At 46.7% G+C, this 20,024-nt stretch overlaps 1 protein-coding gene across 2 annotated transcripts; it reads right to left on the reverse strand.

Annotated features, from left to right (window-relative positions):
• Nucleotides 1-48: 48 nt before the first annotated feature.
• Nucleotides 49-19,023, reverse strand: npc1l1 (NPC1-like 1). 2 transcript variants are annotated; one of them, XM_084176989.1, is made up of 22 exons: nt 18,880-19,023; nt 18,668-18,788; nt 18,252-18,411; nt 16,798-16,959; nt 15,335-16,546; nt 14,914-15,137; nt 14,654-14,754; nt 14,127-14,299; nt 13,764-13,892; nt 13,156-13,338; nt 12,805-12,919; nt 7,409-7,674; nt 7,204-7,293; nt 6,831-7,021; nt 5,147-5,274; nt 4,876-5,005; nt 4,734-4,789; nt 2,539-2,689; nt 2,155-2,386; nt 1,781-1,894; nt 1,479-1,641; nt 49-1,352 (listed from the first exon to the last, which is right to left on the reverse strand). In XM_084176989.1, exons 3-22 carry the CDS (start codon nt 18,306-18,308, stop codon nt 1,084-1,086), a joined length of 4,146 nt encoding a protein of 1,381 aa, XP_084033115.1. In that variant the 5' UTR covers nt 18,309-18,411; nt 18,668-18,788; nt 18,880-19,023; the 3' UTR covers nt 49-1,083. The 2 variants fall into 2 exon arrangements, with proteins under 2 accessions (XP_084033115.1, XP_084033114.1); XM_084176988.1 differs by lacking the exons at nt 18,668-18,788; nt 18,880-19,023 and having other exon boundaries at nt 18,252-18,646.
• Nucleotides 19,024-20,024: the final 1,001 nt, after the last annotated feature.

Below are 20,024 nucleotides of genomic sequence, written 5' to 3' on the forward strand. Positions count from 1 at the left end.
GCCATTCTATTCCTGGGTTTACCACAGCCTACAAAGTCAAGTCACACATACTTTACAAACATGTTTAATATTAGATCGAAACAATACAGAAAATAATTTTCAAGACTATCTACTATCAACATCCGGAGTGTTTTCTCTTACTATACTTTAGGGGTAGGCTGCTGGCCGAATTTTGTCGGAGTGGATGGTAGGGGGACCGTAACATAATTATAATAATTTGTACACTGCAAATTGACCACAACCAAAAATAGATTGTATTTGAAAATAACAATAATTTCATGCCTTGATTACATTGAGACATGATCACATATCTCTTTTTTTATTTGTGGGAATACTTGGTGAACAGATTTAGTAAATTAAACTAATTTGTAGCTGATTTAATTTATAGGTACAAAATATTTAAATTAAATAAACATACATTTAACTCACACATGAAACAATTCTAATAGTATAAAAAAAACGAATTTGTTAGCATAAACGTTTGTAATTTCTCCCTAGGAACCACTTTGTGCCTGCCTAATTTGCAATACAGAAATCATCCCGTCGGTTCCTCCTGTCAACTAAGGCAGAAACTGTCACATACAGAATATGGAGATGAGAGGCTACATATCTACATTACATACCATTATACGCAACGTGTCTCTTCCATCTGTTGAACGACCAATAGGTCCCTCAGTTCAGTACGTGGTTATGTATCTCCACTCCACATAGTTAATCTGGTAGTAGATATTACACAGTTGTGTCTGTTGCGGCCTTCAGTCCTGCCTTTCCTGTATCACAATCCAGCTGTGATTGGGAGTCCCATAGGGCGGCGCACAATTGGCCCAGCGTCATCCGGGTTTGGCCGGGGTAGGCCGTCATTGTAAAAATAATTACAAAAAATAACAATAAGAGGACATTGCGACTAGTGCCATAGATAAAGATCTGCACATATGACTCAATATATAGAATCTCTATTAGACCCTTCTTTGCCACATATATTGTCATTGCTTCGGCTCTTGTGGTTCCTATGGTTACGGAGGTATATGTAGATGAACTGGAAACAGACTAAACTCAGTTTGTTTGTTGGTTAGGTGGTGGTGTTCAGAAATGGTCCACTCTCGCCATTTTCTCCAGCTGTTCCTCAGAGATTGTCTCTGGGGGGGATATTGTGTCTTCTACCGCAACATTTTCTAGCTCCTCATAGGTGTGGGATTCGTACGGGGTGATGGGGGTGGTGTCTAGGTTGGGGCTCTTCTCCTGGTCTTCGTAGCTGATGTTGTCATAGATGTGCATGGCGTTGCTACTCAGCTCCAGCTCCTGGGCCTTGGCCTGCTGTATCCGTAGCAACACTGCTTTATTCACTCCAGGACCTGAGAGACACACAGGATTGGGAAAAAGGTATTAGTCCAAAAAAGTCTGAGTGAAAACCTTAATATAGTGACTAATCTGTTGGTTGACACGCACACACGCGCGCACACACACACACACTCTCTCACCAAAGTAGCTGAGCAGCACGGGTAGGAATATAAGACCGTGGGCCATGCCCAGCAGAGTGATAACCAGGTTTAAACGGAAGAAGAAGATCTGGATGAGCTGGGCTTTGGCAAATGCCAACACCACTATTCCAGGCAGGTTCGTCATGGCAACGCCAGCAAACACCTGTAGAACCACACAGGGACAAACATACATTCAGTATAACAAATAGTCCATTAAGTGTCCACATATATCTATGTGATTATAACATGGTTATATATCTAATGGCTGTATAGTGATTGAATGGTCTGGCACTTGAACTCACCGCACTGCCCATAGTAGCAGTAGCCTCCTTGGCTCTCTCTACATGTGTAGGCTGGATGCTCATGGCAAAGGAACGTGTCATGTGAGATACAAACTCCACAGAGATACCAACCGCCTGCAGACCAGAGAGAGAGAAGGGGAAGGGTTAGTGTGTAAAACGCATGTTTGCTTATGTCAAGTGCCGCTTGGGTGGGGACATTTGCTTCCTTTGTCTTTGAGCTTATAGCCCATTTCAGGATATAAAAATAGGGGACACTATCTATAGCACGTGTACAAACAGGTTAAGATTTATGAGGTTTCAAACTAGTGCTGAAGGTGAGACACATTGCAACAAGTTTCACCCACACCAACACAAGTAGTGCTATGGTTCCATACCGTGACCAGGTTGATAAGAGCCACGGCGTTGTAGTCGATGCCCCACAGTGTCATGACGCCCACGGTATCCACGGTGATCATGATGATGGTGAGGAGGTTGAGAGCGCCGGAGCGCAGGTCCATGCCCAGCAACAGACAGCACACCACGAAGGTTGGTAGTAGGCACAGGGAGATGTTAAACAGTCCCTCAGACACGATGGTCAGGTACTGCTCATAGAACACATAGGTCACCCTGGAAAGGAGAGGAGGAGGATAGTCTGATTAACTGATGCTTAGCACAGCATCTCCCAGAGGGGAAAGGAGGAAGAGGTGTATGTGTAAGGAAAGACGTGAGAAGAGGAGAAAATGAAGAGAAGAATGGAGGAGGACGCTGAGCTAACATACGTGTAGGGGAAGACCTCAAAGTCTGGTGATGTGCCAGGTATGGCTCTCATGCTGAGGGTGATGTTGTGGGCCAGCTCTCTGGCTATCTTTAGCGCTGCAGTGAACTCCTTGGAGGTGGTCAGGGCTGTGTGGTACGCCATGAACCTGGTGGCTAACAACCCAGAGACACAGGTCACCTTCAACTTCAGCAGCTTTATTGTCTGTGTATTCAGTGCATTCGGAAATTATTCAGACCCCTTGACTTTTTTCTTATTCTAAAATGGATTAAATAGTTTTCTACACACAATAGCCCATAATGAAAAAGTAAAAACAGGTTGTTCGAAATTTTTGCAAAAAAATACATACAAATAAAATGGAAATATCACATTTACATAAGTATTCAGAACCTTTACTCAGTACTTTGTTGAAGCACCTATGGCAGCGATTACAGCCTCAACTCTTCTTGGGTATGACGCTACAAGCTTGGCACACCTGTATTTGGGGAGTTTCTCCTATTCTTCTCTGCAGATCCTCTCAAGCTCTGTCAGGTTGGATGGGGAGCGTCACTGCACAACTATTTTCAGGTCTCTCCAGAGATGTTCGATTGGGCTCAAGTCTGGGCTCCGGCTGGGCCACTGAAGGACATTCAAAGACTTGTAACGAAGCCACTGCTATGTTGTCTTGGCTGTGTGCTTAGGGTCGTTGTCCTTTTGGAAGGTTGACCTTCGCCCCAGTCTGAGGTCCTGAGCACTCTGGAGCAGGTTTTCATCAAGGATCTCTCTGTACTATGCTCCATCCATCTCTCCCTTGATCCTGACTAGTCTCCCAGTCCCTAACACTGAAAAACAGCCCCACAGAATGATGCTGCCACCACCATGCTTCACCGTAGGGATGGTGCCAGGTTTCCTCCAGACGTGACGCTTGGCATTCTGGCCAAAGAGTTCAATCTTGGTTTCATCAGACTAGAGAATCGTGTTTCTCATGGTCTGAGAGTCCTTTAGGTGCCTTTTGGCAAACTCCATGCAGGCTGTCATGTGTCTTTTACTGAGAGTAGCTTCCATCTGGCCACTCTACCATAAAGGCCTGCTTGGTGGAGTGTTGCCGAGATGGTTATCCTTTTGGAAGGTTCTCCCATCTCCACAGAGGAACTCTGGAGCTCTGTCAGAGTGACCGTCGGGTTTTTGGTCACCTCCCTGACCAAGGCCCTTCTCCCCCGATTGCTCAGTTTGGCCGGGCGGCCAGCTCTAGGAAGAGTCTTGGTGGTTCCAAACTTCTTCCATTTAAGAATGATGGAGGCCCCTGTGTTCTTGGGGACCTTCAATGCTGCAGAAAGTTTTTGGTTCCCTTCCCCAACTCTGTGCCTTGACACAATCCTGTCTCGGAGCTCTACGAACAATTCCTTCCACCTCATGGCTTGGTTTTTGCTCTGACATGCACTGTCAACTGTGGGACCTATATAGACAGGTGTGTGCCTTTCCAAATCATGTCCAATCAAGTGAATTTACCACAGATGATCAATGGAAAAAGGATGCACCTGAGCTCAAATTCGAGTCTCATAGCAAAGGGTCTGAATACTTATGTAAATAAGGTATCTGTTAAAAAAAGAAAACTGTTTTCGCTTCGTCATTATGGGGTATTGTGTGTAGATTAATTGAATTTTCGAATAAGGCTGTAACGTACCAAAATGTAGAAAAGGTTAAGGGGTCTGAATACTTTCCGAATGCACCGTATGTGTGGGGTACAGAGATGAGGTAGTCATTCAAAAATCATGTTAAACACTATTATTGCACACAGCGTGAGTCCACACAAAGTATTATGTGACATGTTAAGCACATTTGTATTCCTGAACTTATTTTGGCTTGCCAAAACAAAGGGGTTGATTACTTGACAAGACATTTCAGCTTTTCATTTAATTAATTTGTAAACATTTAGAAAAACATAACTCCACTGACATTCTGTGTGTAGGCCAGTGACAATCTCAATTTAATCAATTTGAATCCAAAAATTTATAAAAAAGCTATTTTCACTTTGTCATTATGGGTCATTGTGTGTAGATTGATGAGGAAAAATCATAATTAAATAATTTTAGAATAAGGCTGTAATGTAACAACATGTGGAAAAAGGGAGGCGGTCTGAATACTTTCCAAATACACTGTAGGTTAAAACATGATTTCGTTTTTGTTTGTTTTTTAAAGATAATATCCAGTATTCCTCACCTATAATTTCTCCACTCTCATCTCTGATCACAGCCTTGTCATAGGCTCCTAGACCTCTGTTAGGAAGAGAAACAGACCATTACACACACGCATGTGTGTGCGTGCATGTGTACGAACGTGTGTGTGTGTGTGTGACGCTCACCCCTTAGGGCACTGCAGGTCGGGCTTATTGCCTAGGAAGTCTGGTAGGAAGCGGTTGAATTGCTCCATGCTGGGCCTCAATACTCCGTTTTCGGGAATTTTCATACACTTCTGTAGACACATTAAGGTCGCTACGCACACAACACATTATACATCAGGTTAGAAACTACACAATGTTTCTTTATGTTTTGTTAATGCATAACGAACAAAGAGGATAACGTTGTTTGTTTTTATTTCAGGTTGTCTGGTTGTCTGAGGTACTTGGTACTCACGTTCGCTCGCAGGACAGAATTTCCCTCTGTTAGGACCGGCTGTATAGAGCCGGCAACACTTGGATCCAGGGTTTAGCCAGTCAATGAAGTCGTCCATCCACGAGTTTGCTGGGATAGCCATGTAAGATCTGTTAATCATATCAATGAGTTGAGACTCATTAAAACAAGCACCATTTTGTATCAGAAAGTACCCATCATTCTGACATCGTTACAAACTTCCCCCTTCTTTTATTTCACTTTTATTCACGTTCACACAAAACCCCTAGAGTCAGCCAAGCTTTGGCCTTGGAATATTACATTTTACATTTACAATATCAGCTGCTGATATGGCAGATCGAAAGTAAAGGTGCATTAATGAGGTGGTGATACCAGCAGCCCTGAGACCTTATCTCCACGCTAGAGAGGACAGAAGTATGGTGCTTCCTGACCACAAATGCTATTTTAACCACTAACCCTAACCTTAACCCTTACCCCTAACATTAACATTAATCCTAACCCCAGACTAAGAATAAATAGTTTGCTCATCAGATTTTATGATATCGGCCTTTTTATCCTCTCGAATATGGTCATCTAGTCCCTGATCTATTCTTGGATGTGTTTTATATAACTGGGTTGATCATTAAGTGTTGTGATTGGCTGTGTGTCAGGTTGCTGTGTGGATATCAGTAAGTTCAAGGTTGGGTGTAGTGGGGAAAAGGGTGAGGAAGGAGTCAGAGAGACAGACTGGAAACAGAACAACAACACCGTTAGAAGGAAGTGGTGTTTGAATATACACTGAGTGTACAAAACATTAAGAACACCTCCCTAATCTTAAGTTGCACCCCCCCTTTTGCCCTCAGAACAGCCTCAATTCGTCGGGGCATGGACTCTACAAGGTGTCGAAAGCGTTCCATAGGGATGCTAGCCCATGTTGACTTCAAGGCTTCCCACAGTTGTGTCAAGTTGGCTGGATGTCCTTTGCACTCTTAGAAAAAAAGAGTTCCAAAAGGGTTCTTCAGCTGTCCCCATAGGACAACCCTTTTTGGTTCCAGGTAGAAGTTTTTTGGGTTCCATGTAGAACCCTCTGGGGAAAATGTTCTAAATTGAACCCAATAGGGTTCTACCTAGAACCAAAAAGGGTTCTTCAAAGGGTTTTCCTATGGAGACAGCAGAAGAACCCTTTTAGGTTTTAGATAGTACTTTTTATTCTAAGAGTGTGGGTGGTGAACCATTCTTGATACATACGGGAAACGGTTGAGCGTAAAAATCCAGCAGCATTGCAGTTCTTGACACAAACCGGTGCGCCTGGCACCTACTACCATGCCCCATTCAAAGGCACTTCAATATTTTGTCTTGCCCATTCACCCTCTGAATGGCACACATACACAATCCATGTCTCAATTGTCTCAAGGCTTAAAAATAATTTTTTACCTGTCTCCTCCCCTTCATCTACACTGATTGAAGTGGATTTAACAAGTGACATCAATAAGGGATTGTAGCTTTCACCTGGATTCAGCCGGTCAGTCTATGTCATGGAAAGAGCATGTGTTCTTAATGTTTTGAACACTCAGTGTATACAAGCCAATTTACCCCCGCCCAATATAAAGTGCTTTGAGACCAGGTGAAAATAACTAGCTTTATAAATGTAATTGTTATTATTATTATTATTATCCTACATTCAATCCAAATTCAAATGACTACTCACAGGTCGGGGTATTCAGTGGCGTACTGGATCTTCTGAGTGAGAGAGAAGGGGTCACAGCCCACACTGGAGCAGGTTGCATTCATACCCATTATCTTGGTGAAGTCAAAGCCCTTTGTCGTGACAAAATAGGTTGGGACGCCCACCTCAAAGTATGCATACAGGTACTTGAAATACTCCAACATGTAGGAACCCTGAGACAGAGGATGAGAGGAGAAGGTGTCAAGTGGTCAGTACAAGGACACAAATGTACTGTTATTTATGGTGTTTCTTTATGTTGTTCATACTGTATGTTGTTATTCATGAATGAACGAACGAATGAATGAATAAAGTGTCATGGGAGATGCATTCAAGCAGTAGTCCAGGTGTTACTCACCTGGGGCATAGCCAGCTCCTGATCCAGGCCTACTGTCACATAGAACATCAGGTAGATGGAGGAGATGAACATAAAGATGAACACAACCATCTGGCAGAGGGAGAGAGGAGGAGGACTTCAACCACAACCATAACCACAACCAGCCAACTGAGCTAACTAGAGGGAACATCAATGTATAAAAGTAAAAAGGCAATAGTTTGTTTACCACTATGACCCTGGTGACGGGGTGGAGGAGGACGGGGGCATAGTATTTCCTCATGACGGGCAGAAGGAAACCCTCGTTGGGTTTGGACGGGGCCGGGGTCTTGACGGTGACGCAGCAGGCTAGCTCGCAGCGGTTCCCATCCTGCCGTCTGGCGTCCAGGGACAGCAATGCCACGAAGGCCGTCATCTGCAGCACAAAGTCCATGAGTACAGCCAGGGCAGCGTACAGAGCAAAGGACTTGACAGCAGGCATGGTGCTCAGAGCGCCTGGGAGACAGAGGTGAGGAACAGGAGGAGTTAGTCATTAACTGTCACGGATTCAGCCGAGGCTGCCCCTCCTCCTTGCTCGGGCAGGCTTCGGCGTTCGTCGTCACCGGAGTACTAGCTGCTACTGATCTATGTTTCTGTGTTCTACTTGTTTTGTCTTCATTGTACACACCTGGTTCCCATTATGTCTATGATTTGTTCCCTATTTAACCCTCTGGCTCCCACTGCGTTGTGTGCGTGTTTGTTCTATGTTTGGTATTATCGACTGGTGAGCGGGATTGTCCTCCCTGCGTGGAGTTTCTGTTCATTTATATTTACGAGTAAAGTACGTTGTCTACTAGCTCTGTGTCCTGCGCCTGACTCCGTCCTACCACTACACACTGACGCCTGACAGAAACACGCACCTCAAATGGAGTCAGCAGGTACATTAATTCCTTCCGGATCAGTGGAGGAACGCGTCCAACAGCAGGGGACCATGTCTCGGCACAGCAATGGAGCGCGTGTTGAACACCATGGAGCGATGGGAGAGAGGGGGTTTTCCTACACCTCCTTCAACTACACAGCAACCCACACCACTGTCCACCCCTTCATCACCTGGGTCCAGTGGGATTCGGCTCTCGCTCCGAGGGCATATGCTGGTACAGCTGCCGGGTGCCAGGGTTTTCTGCTCCAGGTAGAGCTCTACCTGGCGACCATCCACCCGGCTCCCTCGGGATACGAGAGCGTGTCCGCCCTCATCTCCTGTCTGTCGGGGAGAGCGCTCAAGTGGGCCATCGGTGCGCTATGAAGATTTCACCCGCCGCTTCCGGGCGGTATTCGATCATCCTCCAGAGGGGAGAGCGGCGGGGGAACGTCTGTTCCACCTCAGACAGGGGAAGAGTAGCGCTCAGGACTTCGCACTGGACTTCAGGACCCTGGCAGCCAGAGCGGGATGGAATGAGAGGGCCCTGATTGACCACTACCGATGCAGCCTATGGGAGGACGTTTGTCGGGAGCTGGCCTGCAGGGACACCACCCTTAACCTGGACCAGCTGGTGGATTTGTCGATAAGGCTGGATAACCTGTTGGCCAACCGCGGACATTCGGATCGGGATCCGTCCATTCCATCCCCCAGCACCTCCAACCCTACACCGAAGGAGCTTGGAGGTACTGCTCTTAGGGAGACCGGTAGAGGGTTGTCCCCTGCACCAACTGTGGCCGCAGAGGACACACTGCTGGTCGGTGCTGGGGAGGGTCCTCAGGGAGTCGAGGCAGCAGGCAGAGCACTGGTGGACCGTCCCAGGTGAGTAGGCACCTGACTCACCCAGAGCTCCCTGTTGCGCACATGTGTATTGACATTGAATTTCCTGAGTTTTCCCCGCATTCCCAGCATAAGGCGCTCGTAGATTCAGGCGCAGCTGGGAACTTTATTGATCGTATGTTTTCCCGTAGATTAGGGATTCCTATTGTTCCTGTTGATGTGCCCTTCCCTGTTCATGCCTTAGATAGTCACCCTTTAGGGTCAGGCCTGATTAGGGAGGTCACAGCTCCACTCTGGATGAAAACGCAGGAGGGTCATGAGGAGAGAATTAGTCTCTTTCTGATCGATTCTCCTGCGTTTCCAGCGGTGTTAGGGCTTCCCTGGTTGACCTCTCATGACCCCACGTTTTCATGGCAACAGAGGGCTCTCAAGGGATGGTCACGTCAGTGCTCGGGGTGGTGTGTAGGTGTTTCCATAGGTGCAACTACGGTGGAAAGTCCAAACCAGGTCTCCTATGCACATTCCCCCCGAATATGCCGATTTGGCTCTCGCCTTCTGTAAAAAGAAGGCGACTCAATTACCACCCCATCAACAGGGGGATTGTGCGATAAACCTCCAGGTAGGCACTTCCCCGGAGTCACGTGTATCCTCTGTCACAGGAAGAGACGGCTGCTATGGAAACATATGTCTCCGAATCTCTGGGACAGGGATACATTCGGCCTTCCACTTCACCTGCCTCCTCAAGTTAATTTTTTGTGAAGAAGAAGGATGGAGGTTTATGCCCGTGCATTGACTACCGTGGTCTCAATCAGATCACTGTGAAGTACAGTTACCCACTGCCTCTCATTGCTAGTGTGACGGAGTCATTGCACGGGGCGCGCTTCTTCACCAAATTGGATCTCAGGAGCGCGTACAACCTGGTGCGTATCCGGGAGGGGGATGAGTGGAAGATGGCATTTAGTACCACATCTGGGCACTATGAGTACCTTGTCATGCCGTACGGGTTGATGAATGCTCCATCAGTCTTCCAATCCTTTGTTGATTAGATTTTTAGGGACCTGCACGGACAGGGTGTATATAGATGACATTCTCATATACTCCGCTACACGAGCCGAGAATGTATCCCTGGTGCGCAAGGTGCTTGGTCGACTGTTGGAGCATGACCTGTACGTCAAGGCGGAGAAATGTCTGTTCTTTCAAAAGTCTGTCTCCTTCCTAGGGCACCACCTGTCTGCGTCAGGGGTGGAGATGCGTAATTGGCCGACTCCAACCACGGTTAAGGAGGTGCAGCGATTCTTAGGGTTTGCCAACTACTACCGGAGGTTTATCCGGGGCTTTGGTCAGGTAGCAGCTCCCATTACCTCCTTGCTGAAGGGGGGACCGGTTTGACTGCAGTGGTCAGCTGAGGTGGACAGGGCTTTTGGTCACCTGAAGGACCTGTTTACCTCGGCTCCTGTGCTGGCTCATCCGGATCCCTCCTCACAGTAGAGGTGGACGCGTCCGAGGCTGGGATAGGAGCTGTACTGTCTCAGTGCTCGGGTACGCCACCAAAGCTCCGCTCCTGTGCTTTCTTTTCGAAGAAGCTCAGCCCGGCGGAGCGCAACTATGATGTGGGGGACCAGGAGCTGTTAGCTGTTGTTAAGGCTCTGAAAGCGTGGAGGCATTGGCTTGAGGGGGCTAAACACCCTTTCCTCATTTTGACTGACCACTGCAATCTGGAGTACATTCGGGCGGCGAGGAGACTGAACCCTCGCCAGGCAAGGTGGGCCATGTCACCCTTTCTTACAGACCAGGTTCCCAGAACGCTAAGGCAGACGCTCTGTCCCGGCTGTATGACACAGAGGAGAGGTCCATGGAGCCCACTCCCATACTTCCGGCTTCGTGTCTGGTGGCACCGGTGGTGTGGGAGGTTGACAAGGACATCGAGTGGGCGTTACGTACGGAGCCCACTCCCCCCCAGTGTCCAGAGGGTCGTATGTACGTTTCGTTAGATGTCCGCGATCGATTGATCTATTGGGCTCACACGTCACCCTCCTCTGGTCATCCTGGCATCGGTCGGACAGTGCACTGTCTTAGTGGGAAGTACAGGTGGCCCACTTAAGCTATGGACGTGAGGGTTTATGTTTCCTCCTGCTCGGTGTGCGCCCAGTGTAAGGCACCTAGACACCTGCCCAGAGGGAAATTACAACCCCTACCCGTTCCACAACGGCCGTGGTCCCACCTATCGGTGTATTTCGTTACGGACCTTCCCTCATCACAAGGGAACACCACGATCCTGGTCGTTGTGGATCGGTTTTCTAAGTCCTGCCGTCTCATTCCTCTGCCCGGTCTCCCTACGGCCCTACAGACTGCGGAGGCCCTATTTACACACGTCTTCCGGCACTACGGGGTACCTGAGGATATAGTGTCTGATCGGAGTTCCCAGTTCACCTCAAGGGTCTGGAGGGTGTTCATGGAACGTCTGGGGATCTCGGTCAGCCTGACCTCAGTGTTTCACCCCGAGAGTAATGGGCAGGTGGAGAGAGTAAAGCAGGATGTGGGTAGGTTTCTGCGGTCCTATTGCCAGGACCGGCTGGGGGAGTGGTCCGTTTTCATCCCCTGGGCAGAGATGGCCCAAAACTCTCTCCGCCACTCCTCTACTGACCTGTCTCCATTTCAGTGTGTATTAGGTTATCAGCCGGTCCTGGCACCATGGCATCAGAGCCAGATCGAGGCACCTGCGGTGGATGAATGGTTTAAAGTCCTGAGGAGATTGAACGAGGTTTGTTATAGGTTACAGCTTCCTCCTGATTATCGTATTAACCCCTCGTTCCATGTGTCTCTCCTCAGGCCGGTAGTAGCTGGTCCACTCCAGGAGTCTGAGGTACGGGAGGTTCCTCCGCCCCCACTGGACATCGAGGGGGCACCGGCATACTCTGTCCATTCCATCCTGGATCCGAGGCGTCGGGTGGGGGGCCTGCAGTATCTCGTGGAGTGGGAGGGGTACGGCCTGGAGGAACGGTGTTGGGTCCCTAGGAGGGACATCCTCGATCCCTCCATGTTGAGGGATTTCCACTGGAGTCATCTGACTCGCCCTGCGCCGCGTCCTCCTGGCCGTCCCCGAGGCCGGTGTCAGCGCACGGCTGGGGCCGCGCGTTAAGGGGGGGGGGTGCTGTCATGGATTCAGCCGAGGCTGCCCCTCCTCCTTGCTCGGGCAGGCTTCGGCATTCGTCATCACCGGAGTACTAGCTGCTACCAATCTATGTTTCTGTGTTCTACTTGTTTTGTCTTCATTGTACACACCTGGTTCCCATTATGTCTATGATTTGTTCCTTATTTAACCCTCTGGCTCCCACTGTGTTGTGTGCGTGTTTGTTCTATGTTTGGTATTATCGATAATAATGCTTGTTTAATAATAAGTAATGTCATTATCATTAGTAGGCTTAGCATAGCAGCCTTGTATAAACACCATCGAGCTGTAGGCCTAAGAGCACATCCTGTTTAGTCTTAATACCGTAACTTACTTGGTCTTAATACCATAACTTACTTAGGCCTACATTTAAATACTTCTATAGGCTACTGTATCGTTCATTTGTTCATGTCAGCATACAAGTCATTCATGACTTTGAATTGCAATCAAGCATTTTAGTTTAAAAACAAAGCCAGCCTTAAATAATTAGTTCCATTTCAGAAATTGCATTAATGAATGAATTCGGCTGTTTTTAGTCTTTACTGTAATAAATTCCCCTGTAGCTCAGTTGGTAGAACATGGCGCTTGCAACGCCAGGGTTGTGGGTTCGTTTCCCACAGGGGGCCAGTATGAAAATGTATGCACTCACTAACTGTAAGTCGCTCTGGATAAGAGTGTCTGCTACATGACTAAAATGTCAAATGCACCAATGGGAGCTCACCCAGGAAGAAGCAGACAGACTCGGAGAGAGAGCACAAGAGCATGCTGGGAGCTACATTTCCAAGGACACGTCCGATCTGCTCCTCCTTCTTCTCGTCTGGCCTCCGTGCGTCCCTCTGAGGGAGAGAGTTTTACTGTTACTAGAGAGAGAGAATACTACCACCTAATGAAGAACATTATGAGTGAACCGATTGAACTAATGATCGTTGAGGAATACAGTCAGGTATCAGGCTACTGTTCAATAGTCTAGCAGCCACACACACACTCACCAAAGTAGCTGAGCAGTACAGGTAGGAATATGATACCGTGGGCCAAGCCCAGCAGAGTGATAACCAGGTTTAAACACACACACCTGGTACTCCAGGACGAAGATAAAGATGTTGTCAGCTCCTACGGCCAGCACCAGGAAGGGAACCACCTGGAGGACGACCAGAGAAGAGGGGATACCGATCCAGGCGTAGAAACCCATGGAGGCCAGGACAGAGCAGCCCACCACCAGGATACCACCCAGACCCACTAGGAACTTCGAGTCCACCTGTAGGGACACCACAGAGGTCAGGGGCAGTTCCTGTTTACTACAGTTTCCTGTATGGCATAGGAATACCTTCTAGTCCACCCTAGTCATATACAGTACAGTGTTTCATCTATTTTACAAACTAGCATTACAGTTTTTAACATTACGGAACATTCCATTTTTGTTCCATCTAGCCCTCCAAAAGGCTAAATCATCCATTTTAGAGAATATGACTGTCTGCATCTAGACATGCTGTTTCTATACAGTCGTTTCCTAATTTCTTTCCTTGTATAATACTAAGGATAAGCACTATCTTATTGATTTTACTTTCTGCTTAGGGCCAAGTGTTTTCTGTGTGTGTGTGTGTGTGTAGCTAAAGTGCTAAAATGGCAGCAGTTGAAATTCAAATTGGCATTGCCACATTGTATTTCAGTGAGTGGTCTCACCAGTATTCGACTGAAGGAGGTGTACTCCCCCAGAGCCACAGCGATGTACACAAAGATGACAGCATAGCTGATCATGAAGATGGGGATGTCCTCCGCTGTCGTCCTGTTGATCTCATCCTCCAGAGACCTCTACAGAGAGAGAAATAGAGGGGTTCATAGAAGGAGTGAGAGATGGGAGAGAGAAGAGCAGTGACAGATAAGGATATAAAGAAGAGAGAGAGAGGGGAGAGAGAGAGGTAGTTATAGACTAATAAAGCAATGTATTACAATATTATGACCATGTAATGTCTTCCAGGTAAATAGCAGGTAAGAAGTAGACTGTCTGTATGGGAGCTATCCCTGTCTGTGTGCGTACGTACGTACCTCAGCCATGTATGCAAAGGTGAATGGGTTGCCTGGACTCTTCTGGTACTCTTGGACAATGTCCAGGAACCTCTGCTCCCACTCCAGGGCCACCTTGAACTTAACGTTGTCTCGTGGGTAGTTATTGAGGGAGAATGTCAGGATGAGCGCTTCTGCTGTAGTGTAGCCCTCATCTGAGAGAGGGAGATAACGAAAGCTGGGTTAATACACAGGATTCATCTAATATATAATAATAAATGCCATTTAGCAGATGATTTTATCCAAAGCGACTCATGCGTGCATACATTTTATATATGGTTGGTCCTGAGAATTGAACCCACTATACTGGCGTTGCAAGCGCCAAAGCTGCGCTATGCTCTACCAACTGAGCTACAGACAACCACTAATCATCTATTCTATGAAGTGTCATCAAGCTATTAGATTAGTGTTTGTGTCTGTTCTGGGGGATTGGTAGCAGAGCAAAAAAAAGAATGCCATCTATGGATTACTAAAGTATTATTACAAAAGAAAACGACATGAAGACTTACTCTCATATCCTCCCACTGCGAGGAAGGGGAAGACTGGTGCTCCATAATCAGCCATGCAGCTCAACTGCAGGTCAGTGATGTCTTTGAACGACAGGGGAGAGCTGCATGGAATGGAGTATACAAGATCATGTTTAATTTAACTGCCTTACTGTCAATGATAAAACATATTTGAACAATGATAATGAATATTTAAAAACAGCTCTAGAATCTGATTGTGTTTTCACTGATAGAAAGGGAGGGACATCACAAATCAGACTTACTTGACGCAGTAGATAAAGTGGTCTCTCCAGTCCACCTCCTTGGTCACTCCCAGCTCCGTCATGTTGACTTTAGCGTTGAGGTTGTCCACACTGTTCTGAAAGTACTGGGGCAGGCTGTTGACAGCACAGTCGGTCAGGGAGGGGTTGGAGGGGTTGAGAGGCGCGAAGCACACATCCTTCAGACTTGCCGTACGGTTCAGATCATTCGACCAGAACTCAATGTTCTGCAGATAGTGTTGGAACAATAATGGAGTTTAGTATTGCAATACTTTAGTGATTTCTGATTTTCACAATCGTTGCAAATAAATGCAATATGTCAATAATCACATGTTCTCTATGCATGTTAATTGGTAGAACTACTACTAACACAATTTTCATGATATTTCGGGAATACCAATTATAGTGCCACTGACTACCCTACCTGAATCTTTTTCTGCAGCTCCAGAAGTTCCAGGATCAGATCTTTGGCAATGATTCCACTGAAGTTCTGCTTTCCGAACAGCAACGAGTCGTAGAAGTGACCAGGTCGGCCCGGCGCTGTCAGGATCAGCTGGTTGGTTCTAAAGAATGGGTCGAAGTACTTGTCGTGGAAGTCCTTCTCCATACGGGCGCGGCTGTTTGGGGCGGACCACAACTGGACCGGGTCGGTGGTCAGTTCGATGTGCATGAGTCCCGTGGCGAAGGCCGCTATGACCACAGCCGACGCTAGCAGCACCTTGAGGGGGTGTGAGGCGATGAGGGTGCCCCATGCCTGGAACGCAGAGCCCAGGAACTCTTGAGTAGCCAGGCTGTTCTTGTCTGTACACGTCACCTCCCACGGTTCAATCAGCCTCTCAGTCACGTTGTTCCCATTCTTATCCATCCCTTTCCCCTTTCCTTTCCCTTTCTCAGAGTCCTTGCCCTCCTCCTTCCTCAGGAGGTAGGTGGAGAGCACAAAAAGCAGGAAAGCTAGAATGAGAACACAGAGGACGATCACACACAGCACCAGGTAGCCGTCCATCCCCCCGATGGTGAAGGGTCCTGCGGGGGGTTGGGGAGAGGGCATGACCGGGCACGAGGCCTGGCAGTCCTGGCAGGAGCAAACCTCTGCCCCTGTTGGGGTCATCTCGTTACACCCCAGCGCCCTTCCAGCGTAAGGCACTACCCCGTCGGGTATCCCCTCGGTGACCCCTTCTGGAATCAGCCTGAAGTCGATGTCCAGTGGGGCCAGGCCATTACTGGAGTCTCCCTGGAAGTCGTACCAGCGCTGAGCCGTACACAGTGCTGAGCCGTATCGTCCACACATGGTAGCGATGGCATACCCCCCCGTGGCGGGAATCCTCACGTTCTTGCAGGAATCAAAGGATTTGTCGGCAAACGAGGTGGACAAGTAGGCCTGGTAACCCACCACAGCCTCTTTGACTATCCCCAAGCTGGTGACGTTCACGTCAATGGTGCGTGTCACGTTAACGGTTGTGGACTGGTCAGGGCTGCAGGTGTTGATGCAGTGGAGGTGGGCAAAGTTGTCAGCACAGGAGGGGCAGCGGATGAGCACTGCCTTGGACAGCATCAGGCTCGTCTCCAGGGACTTGAGCTGCTTTATAGAGCAGCAGGCGGTGGTGCTGCCCTCTCCACGGTCCAGCATGGGGCACACCTAAAATAAAAAAAACTGTATGGTCATTTACCTGAAAGGTAAGGTTATCTCTCTCTCTCTCTCTCTCTCTCTCTCTCTCTCTCTCTCTCTCTCTCTCTCTCTCTCTCTCTCTCTCTCTCTCTCTCTCTCTCTCTCTCTCTCTCTCTCTCTCTCTCTCTCTCTCTCTCTCTCTCTCTCTCTCTCTCTCTCTCTCTCTCTCTCTCTCTCTCTCTCAGAATCACCCAGAGAGTTACTGGGCTAGAACCACTGACCTTTTTGAGTTGTCGGTAGTGCTCCCCCTCGAGGGTTCGAGCACGGCTGTAGTTGAGGCAGGGGATTATGGGGGGTATGAGGGATCCCTCCACTGTTGGGTTTTTACCACACTCATCGTAGAAGGCACAGTATCCTGGCTCATGACGGGCCTCTGAGACAACCTGGGGGAGACATACAGTTGTAGGATCTTAATTTGATCACTATTTTGTTGCTGAGAATTGTCCTGCACAGCAGGAAATGCACACTTGTCATTACCACTTTGACTTGATTTACCCTAACAAAAAATGTATCAATCACTACAAAAATTTCCATTAATTCACATTTCCTGTTGCAACAGGATTATTTCCTGCTGGAGCAAACTGGCTCAAATTAAGATCCTATATCTGTAGACAGACTGAGTTAGTGAATGGACAGAGTTAGTAAGGCTGAGGGGAGATATTGGTTGTGTAACCATAATACACATTTTCACTTTTTTATCCTTCTGGTTGGGATACTCTTCTACGTAACACTATCTATTTTTCAACTGATAAACAGTTCCGGCCTACAAATATTCTGTATTCGCCTTCCTGAAACGTCTTATCAATGAGATTATATGGATACAATATAATCGGCCATGTCAGGTTGTTTTCTACATTGCTTTTTGCTGTTTGGTCATAATGACAATAAAAGGGTGGAGATAGTTAATTACTCTGTTCAAGGCTTTATCACCAGCACAGATAGTGTTAGTATGTACAGGAATAGAGAGATTAGTGACAGTTTTCAACATAAGGAAACAAAATGGCAGATCAGCTTACTGTTTCTAAGTACCTGACTGTTTCTGCATTCAACATGGCTAAATCACTGACAAGTTAGCTTAAACATTTGGATTATATTTTTGCCTTGTTTAGTAAAATGACAATAAATTGGTAGTGAAAGAATATATTCACTCCCTCAATTAGTCCATTCATTTGCATCAATACAGTCAAGTGCCAGGCATCTCTGTTGTAGATATCCTAAAACAACACATTAGACAACACTTGAAAATAATCATAAAAATAGAGGAAGCGTTAATGGACCATGACCAGAAGGTAAACTTGACGGTCGCCCCTTGGTGAAAAAGTATAAAACTACAGTCCCTCTATTTTATAATGAATTGTATAATATGTAAATACAACAAAACATTCATTCAAATAAACACATCCCAGTAGATATTACAATTACACTTTCCTTTAAGTCTATTATTATGTTCAAAGAAATGTAGTCTAATTCAAGTACTGGATTCTTAGTTAATCTGATTCTGTTAGTGTTGAATGGCAACGTAGACACTTGCAAGTTGTTTAACTACCACACCCTGTAACACCAGTGGTGGAAATGGAATTGCCATCAACAACAAAATGCATCCTGGGACCCAGTTCCAGGGGGTTCCATCATCACCACTGGATAACAGCCATCAGGGAGAAACAGAAGGACTTACCAGACAAGCCAGGAGTGTGAGCATGGCAGTGGCACGGCTCATAGTGGGTCTGCCCATGCTGCTATTCCACAGCACCTCACAGCTAAGAAAGAGCCTGGAAGCCCAGGTACAATAGGACGGAGTGTCGGTTTAGTTGCCGTCGTACTATGGCAGGTCTCCCCTTTGAAAAGAGAGTTTTAATCTCAATTAGATCACTTGAATAAATAACAAAAGGCTAAATAGAAAATAATTTAGAACATTTGTCCTGTGAAGGGGTGAGATAGTGAGAGAGGCCTCTATGTGTTAGTCCTTCTCTCTCTCTTTCTCTGTCTGCCTGTCTGTCTCTCTGTCTTTCAGTCCCAGGTAAGAGAGCCAAGGGGTAGGAACAGGCGAAGACATCAGCCACCCCGCCCCATGACTAGAATCAGGGGTGTCACCTGTTTTATCTGGCCTGATGCAGCGAATGCCAATCAGAACAAGCAAAGAGACATTAATCTGATTGATCATTAACCAGGGAGGGTGAGGATGGTGGAATGTTGCCTGGGAGACACAGAGAAGCTGGGAAAGCAAAAACAAAGGATAATTAAAAGAACAGACATAACGCCACCGCCCTCTACGACCCACGGCACCCCTGCCCTTATCCCCTTACCCCTATTCCAGCTTTACCCCATTCATTCAAGGTTTGGTTCACTTGTATTTGTGTCAATGAACAAGTAGGAAGCGAGAAAGAGACAGAGAAATAGAAACAGAGAAAGAGAAAGTGGGTGGTGGGTGGTGGAAAGGAGTTACAAGAGAGGAAGAGTGAAAAGTTAGAAAAGAGAGGGGTGGTGAGAGTGGGAGAGAGATAGAGTTTCTGTAATTCACAGGCTGAAGTCCATCCCATGAGCATGGGTGTTTGTGTAACTGAATGTAAATACTTCTGGATCAATGGGAGCTTCTATTCCAGAGCACTTTATGACCTACAGTACAACAGGCGGTATCAGAGATTAGTTTAGAGTTGTGTTTGGGTCCCTCTGATATCACACAGTAAGAATCCATTTAGGCTGATTACCCACTGTGTACAGACATCAATTCAACGTCTATTCCACGTTGGTTCAACATAATTTCATTGAAATGACGTGGAAACAACATTGATTCAACCAGTGTGTGCCTAGTGAGTAGTCATTATGTGGATAGGCTACTATTTAACACATTGACATACACTACATGACCAAAAGTATGTGGATACCTGCTCATCGAACATCTCATTCCAAAATCGTGGCCATTCATTCCTTAGAGTCTAAGACTTTGGGGGAGGGCGGGTGCTAAGCTGACATATGGAATTGTTTTAAGATGGTCATACTATGGATCATTTAGCTATTTGACTTGGAATTTTAGGACCCCGTTAGGTATAAAACATTATTTGATAAAATATAGATTTTGGCTTTTACTACTAAAGCCCACAGAAACGCATTGAATAACACATTCATAAATGGCAAAAGGACCGTCAAAAAATGTATCATAACAAACAATGTTTTGCAGTGTGGCGGCAGGTAGCTTAGTGGTTAAGAGCGTTGTGCCAGTAACCGAAATGGTTGCTGGTTCTAATCCCCGAGCCGACTAGGTGAAAAATCTGTCGATGTGCCCTTGAGCAAGGCACTTAACCCTAATTGCTCCTGTAGGTCGCTCTGGATAAGAGCATCTGCTAAATGACAAATGAAATAAAAAGTGTCTGTCCTAAATCTAGGAGAAATAAAAAAACTCAGGAAATAATTTGTTTTATTTTTACACATATTTAACCTTTTTTTTTTCGGT

This window comes from Coregonus lavaretus (assembly GCF_964263955.1).
Source record: "Coregonus lavaretus genome assembly, chromosome: 14".
Taxonomy (NCBI): Eukaryota; Metazoa; Chordata; class Actinopteri; order Salmoniformes; family Salmonidae; genus Coregonus; species Coregonus lavaretus.